Raw genomic sequence first — 7,253 nt, 5'->3', positions numbered from 1 at the left:
AAAATAATTCTCAACTTGCAAAGCGGCCAACGTAGTTGCTATGTACTGCCCCCTTCGTCAAACCAAGAATAGCTTTTAAAACGATTTGAAGATATTCTAGCTTCCGTAAAACCCTCATAAGAAACATACGTTGTTGGAGTTTTCAATTTCAATTTAACAGATATGAACTCAAACAGTGTTTAAAAATTTAAAAATCTACTCTTCTCTTATTGTTTCACGCCTTTAATAACTTCACCAACTCGCTACGCAAAAACTTCGTCATTATTGTTAGATAACATCTTCACAAAGTCAAAACTAGTCTTTAATAGCGGGATTGCCATCTCAGATTTTTCCGATCACCTGCCAATATTTGCGGCTCATAATAACTATGACTTCACTTAAAATCGAAACAACATTTATAAACAAAAATTACAAATTCGTCAATAATTAAAATCAAACATGCACTATCATCTCAACAATGATTCTCAATCACCAATTAAAAAGATAACGACATTGCATGTGCAAAACTATTCGCTGTAATCAACAACGTTCTTGATGAATTTGTTCTAACCCTGCCAGAAAAAAAAGAAAAAAAATGTAGATAAAGAAAGAAATCATTTGCATGCCAAAACAACAAAAGCGATTCATATGCTGCTTTTCCTAAAATTGTGTACAGTTTTTCAGTAAATTTGAACCAGATCGTTTTGGAAAAAGTTTGGAAAACATCTTCTTGAAATAAAAATTCTCAAAATTTATTATAGTTTTATTTATCAATTATTATATAGATTATATATTATATTCATTATTAGCATATATTTATTTAGCAGTATTTATTTTTATTTTATTCACTTTTTTGTTTCTATGGCGGAGTATTTTTCGAAATTTTTTTAGCGGAAATGTTTTTTAGTGTTAAATGAAAAGTGGTCTATTTTTGATAGTTCCACAACTGCTATCACTAGCACCGCTAAAATTCCTTTATAGTTATAGTACTAGCAATAGTAATAATAATAATATTATTATTATTATTGTCAATAACGCATCCACTACATTGAATGACGTAATCGTGCAAAACTTTAAAAATATTTTAAAATGTTTACAACGTTTCATATCGTTCCCAATATAATTGAAAACCAGTGCCTTTTGGAAAGTATTTTGATAGAAAATAAAACACGATTGAAGCTTTTTCAAAAAACCCGAGCATGTGGTACTGCCGACAAAAGCGAATTACCCATCGATCCTAAATGGAAACCGATGGTTTTGGCAACTGAACACAAGATGGCAGAAATTAAAAATTACAAAAAACTAAAAATGGAAGCGAGAAAAAAATTTTGCCCTGCTTTGACTAAAGAGATGTTTGAAGTTGAACCAACGGATAGGAAAGTACTTAGTGAGTACATGCCTGACAGTGATCACGGTTTTACGAAAAGGTTGTACCTATACCTGATTGTTTGAAAATTGATATTTCTGACTTGTTCTACCACTTAACGATTAAATTTATATTTCCAAAATTCATGCTCTTTCAGTTAACTAAGGAACATACGTTTAGAATTTGCTAAATAAAAAGATTTATGACAAAATATTAAATCGTTGCTAAGTTTTAAAATTGAATTGCTGGAATTTATTTATAATACTTATCTCGAAAATAAAATTTTTTGTGAAGATACATTGAAAGAAGAATACTTCAACCTCCATTAAAACGATACACGTATTGCTTGCTCACTTCCATGTCTTACGGCGCTTCAGACTGCTATGATCCAAATTTTTGCGGTCCCATCTTTGGTAAACGAAATTGTTACAAGCGGTCCAAATTTACAGATAATCATTTCCCAGATATAAATCTCGGCGGGAAACTCCATAATGATAACTGGAAATAGATTAATTGAACGTATTAGCGTGTTTATTTTAGAAATTTTTTTTATGATAACTATAATAAAATAATAATTTTAGGTATTTTTATAAATTAATAAAAAATTATAGTTTGACTTGTGCATTTGTTCGATGATCGTTTAATGTTCAGAAAGCGTCGCTCAGCCTGAATGAAATCTCTTTTTAGTGGTTTTTCACTTTCAGGAATTATTGCAATATTCATTGAAATTTTAAAATTAAATGTTTAAACTTTAAACCAATTTTTTTGAAATGGACTATGACCTGAAAGTATTTGTGTCATCATATAATATTTTAACTGTGAGGATATCATTATCTTAATATTCTGAGCACCAATTTCAATTGGTGCATGGTGTAAATGCTGCTCTCGCTTTCGGTGACGTCTATACTTTATAATGATAAGAATACGATATGACGGGGGTAACACTTAATACCAGTTTAAACAGTGGCGTTTGAAGGGTGACAGGTGCCCGGAGTAGCAAAAGACCTGTTGGCGCTTTTTTCTATTTACTAATAATGTTTGTGATCCATATTCACATAACTATATAAGAGCAGTTATGTTAACAAAAAGCGATGCAATATATGTAAAGACAACTTGAACAAATTTGTCAAAAAATTTGTAGATGACAGCCGTATTATCTCACAAAAGTACTTCTCGGGATTTTGCATTTGCAAAGTTTTCAGTAACATGATGGAAATTAATTGTTTACTCCAGTTCCTTTTCTACGCTAAACAATGATATATCCATGGCTAAGTCAAATAATCGATCCCTCCCGTTGAAACCCTCATATACTTTGAAATATGTTCCAGTTTGCTGAATGAAATAAATTAATAATTATTTTTTCAAGGTTAAAAGTGTTTTCACGCCCAATTTGGCAACCTCCACCTTTTGGTGGCCGAGGCAACCACTTCCTGCCCTCCTCGCTATGCTACTGTGGTTATAATACCATAATATTCGTCCTCCAGCTGTCGATTCAATGTTTATAACATACATCATGAATGGTAACTTTAATGCCGCTCTTGCTTCAAAGCTAAGTCTATAAATAATGGTAATAATACTATAGAGAGCGACTTCATTCTAAATTTAATAAAATTGGTAAGTTAAGTAAAAAAAGAATCAGTTGAATGCATGGATATAATGCGCGGATTATATATATCCATGGTTGAATCATATAATTAAAATAAATATAACGGCCTTCGCTCATTTTTGACGGTCGAGCAAGGAGCTTACTTCCGGAGGGAAATTGGAGGGTGATTTTTTTATCGCCCAAGTCAAAAGTTACGATCGTATATTTAATAATTTCGGAATATTGCTTTTATTTAAAATTTCAAAATGTTTTAAAAGGTACTAGATGCTGTTTTAGGATAGATATTGCTGTATGACGGTTAAGTATCTTTTTGCATTTCAAATAAAAAAAATTTTTTGTGAACCACCAACAACACTTAACTCATTAACTGTAACAACACTAAACGACGACTAATTAGTAATTAAATTACTAAACTCTAATAATTAAGCTAAAACTAAACTCTGCTGATTCTAATTACTAATTGAAATAAATAACAGATAACACTAACGAGCATTAACAGATTAGCATTAGACTACTAGAAACTACCAACCACTACAGTTAACGACTAACAGCACTTGTTCCTAAGATCCTAAATTCTATTGCTTGATTGGTTTTAAAATTTTTATTTACAATGCTTAGGTCTGGGAATAAAAAATATACTAAATTAAATAAATATATTAAATCGGTAAAGTGACGGCAAAGTGGTTTTTCCAGCAATATTTATTTATAGTCAACAGTTCAACAGTTTAAAGAGACTCATAAGTTCCTCCCACAGTACAACTAAAAGTTAAACTAAATAATAAAAGCAAAGTCGTAAGCTTGTGAAAAGATGCCAAATTCCGAAAACATATTTTAGAATTACAGAAACTAAAAAAATAAAAATTTTAAACCAATTTTGACTAGAAAAACCACAAAACCTCAATAAAGTTATAAAAATATGATACATTACAAAATGTGTAACAAAATTTTAAACGTATCTGTTAAAAATATAGTTATCAATCTTATCAATTAATTTTATAAAATAAACAATTTTGTAATTTGTTCAATTCAAGCTTCAAACTCCCCAAGCTAACTTGCAATTTAATTAAAATTTATTAATTATGAGTGATTCAAACTAAATTTTTTTTCATTTAATGTTTTACAAAATATTCCTCATTCTTAAATTGTTGTTATTAAATTTATTAAAGATAATGTGTGATTCCAGTGATTCATCAATCCATGTCTTGTTAGATCATGATCATTCAGTTTTAAAGAATCCCCATCACCATAACCAATGAGGTTTGTAAAAATTGTACTTTTAATTTATTATATTTTATGCACTTAGAATGTTGTGTTATTAATTATTATCATTAATTTATTAAATGCTGTGCATACCTATGGCAAGTAAATAAAATAATTAAGCATAGAAATAGCCACAATCAAATTAATTTATATAGGCATGAGTATAATTTGGATAATAATAATTAAAAATATCGGTATCATTGAAAATGGATAAAGTCATAAATAAAAAAATAAATCATAAATTGCTAAAAATAATAGTTCCAAGTAAGATTTTGCCTTACACCTACATCTTTTTTTCATACTTATATTATAATAAATGTTTGTTATCAAATATATCAAGGATTGATTTCTCAATCCATGACTAGATTGAATGTCATGATCCTACACTTCCAGAGGATCCCCATCACCATTAGTCAATAAGGTTTGTAGAAATCACCCCAGGCATACCATCAATGTTTTGTAGCCACCTTTTAATGTAGTGTTAATAAAATGACATTGAGAATAGTTATTTAAAACAATCTTATTAAAATTATTGAACAGGTGTGACAAGATTACTTTCTTAATGTCCTAGTGTGAGGAAGATGTAAGCCATTTGTCCAAAGATAATCATATGCCTTATGCCCATACAAATGCAGTGTCAACGCGAATGATTTTTGATCAGAGTCATATGTTCTAATTTTTTTAAACTTTTCCAGAAATTTTTCTGTTAATTTATTTGTTACATTAAATACTTGATGTGTATTTCATATAAAAACTTGATTATGCCAATTTAGTTAACTTGTTAAGCATTAATATAAAATTGACTCTACTTGTAATGGTGATTGGTATGATGATGATGATCCCAGTCCTAAGCAGGGTTTATTATTCACAATGTCATTATGCCCTTTCTAAGTTTTAATAAAATACATGGAATATTGTTGAATGCTTTTTATATTTTTTTTATAGATAAGAATGTTGCAATGTACAATGATAATGTGAATTGCTTCCTTGTGTAACTGATGACATATAAATATAACTAACTTGAAAACATGGGAATGCTTTCTTCAGCATTACCTTCCTTTCTCCATCATAACCCTTATAATCTTTATTACAGAAATGGTCACTGCATATTCTTGCATTTTTTGATGGAAGCCATTTGAAATCATTTATTTCCTGTCTGATGCACTTGATCCAATCGTTTTGCATTTTTACATTTTGAGGAAATCTGAAATTTTATAAACTGTTACAGAAACTTGTGCATTTCTTAAGTATTGCTTTTAATAATAAAATGGTAATCCATGAAGTGGTTATAAATTATAATAGTCTATAAAATAAAATATATGTAATTGTAAAACAAAATAGTTCTATTCAATGAGCCTATAGGCCATAGGGATATTGTTACATTTATTTTAGTGTGAAGTTAATTTGAAAATAAACCTGTGGAAAGATGCATCAGAAATTTTCTCATTTCTATTTATTATTAATGCAATTTTTAATGCAACAGGTAGACATGTTTGTGTATAGCTACGAAAATGAAAATTTACTTAAAAACTAAATTATTGTATCTGACTATCTAATTATATGGTATGGGCAATTCGTTGCGAAATCGTTGGAGGAAATGGTGTCAACAGTAGTTATTTTACTGCATGGTAGTTAATCAGCCGGTATAAAGGTTATATTCAATTCCTATCAAATAAATTTGACAAAATATCATACACAGGCAGAACTAAATGAAGAAATAGATAGATATATACACGTAGTTATAATACATTTATAATGTATTTACACATTCAAATTGTACAATTGTGTTATGGTGTAGTCTCAAATTATTGACAATTCTCTCAGAAAATTTTAAACGTTTTACTACACTATATATACTAGTTATTTTTATCAACAATTTAAAAATTTTATCAGTAATTAAAAAAAAATTTCAAATTGATTTCATTGTGATATCGATAATGATTTTTGTAACCTGACTGATTAAAAAGCATCAAAGAAAGTTAAAATAGGATGGAGAATTTGTTATATTGAGATATTCGTTTAAAAAGCGAGCAAAATTTTAATATAAAAGCGCTTATAAATCTATGCATATTGGCTCAGCTTGGCTTGGCTCGGCTTGGAATCGGATGTTAAGCAAGGTGTGGTCTCAAATTATTTTGAATTCTCCCCGAAAAATTTGAACTGCGTGCGTACATAGATAGTAATGGCTACTGTTGTTTTTTATAATGAATTTATAAAATATATAAATATAGCGAACAAAATATTAACATAAAAGCGCTTATAAATCTATGCATATTGGCTCGGCTTGGCTTGACTCGGCTTGCAATCGGATGTTAAGCAAGGTGTGGTCTCAAACAATTTTGAATTCTCCCCGAAAAATTTGAACTGCGTGCTTACATAAATAGCACTGATTACTGTTGCTTTTATAATGAATTTTTATTATATATATATAAAGTGACTGGAATCCATGTATACAAATAATTAAATTATATTATATTAGATTATATGTTTATATGAAAAGCAATATAGCAGATTCGACCAGCCAACCAGAAAGTTTCGAAGGCGTTCGTTCGATGACTTCAATTTAGTACGGTTAGCATTGTGGCTAAGACTGTATAATAGTGCAGTATATACATTAAACAAGTTTTTTACTGATGCGAATGATTGAAATGATGAGAATGTATGGTTGAAACGAGTATAAATAGAGAAGCTGAGACAACATGAAAATCAGATCAGCATTCTGCCTCGCTTGAAGCAGTCTGTCTGATCTCATTTATTTTATTTTTAAAATTTTTTTATTTATTTAATTATATAGAGTTATATAGAGTTATATAGAGTTTGCATGTTTGTAGGTGGTTTGAATGTTTGTAGGTGGTATTTTTTTAATTTTAGGTGGGTTCTTTAACGGTTGCTCATACATACATACATACATCATGTTTGTTTGTGTGGTAGTATTTTATGTTCTGTTTTACTCCTTTTTCTCTTTCTTCATGAGTCTTGAGTTAAGTTAATGAAGCATAGGTAGGTGAGGTAAAAATTAATTTATTATATAGGTAGGCTAGG

At 29.3% G+C, this 7,253-nt stretch overlaps 1 protein-coding gene across 1 annotated transcript; it reads left to right on the top strand.

Moving 5' to 3' along the window:
- Positions 1–1,254: 1,254 nt before the first annotated feature.
- HELRODRAFT_158921 (hypothetical protein) lies at positions 1,255–1,853 on the top strand (the record flags this gene model as incomplete). Its single annotated transcript, XM_009010872.1, has 2 exons — positions 1,255–1,406; positions 1,640–1,853. 2 exons carry the CDS (start codon positions 1,255–1,257, stop codon positions 1,851–1,853), a joined length of 366 nt encoding a protein of 121 aa, XP_009009120.1.
- Between the last annotated feature and the right edge of the window lie 5,400 nt (positions 1,854–7,253).

The sequence above is a fragment of the Helobdella robusta genome (assembly GCF_000326865.2).
Source record: "Helobdella robusta unplaced genomic scaffold HELROscaffold_1, whole genome shotgun sequence".
In the NCBI taxonomy this organism is placed as follows: Eukaryota; Metazoa; Annelida; class Clitellata; order Rhynchobdellida; family Glossiphoniidae; genus Helobdella; species Helobdella robusta.
Note: the sequence above shows the minus strand (reverse complement) of the source record. Positions and strands in the feature narration are given on the sequence as shown.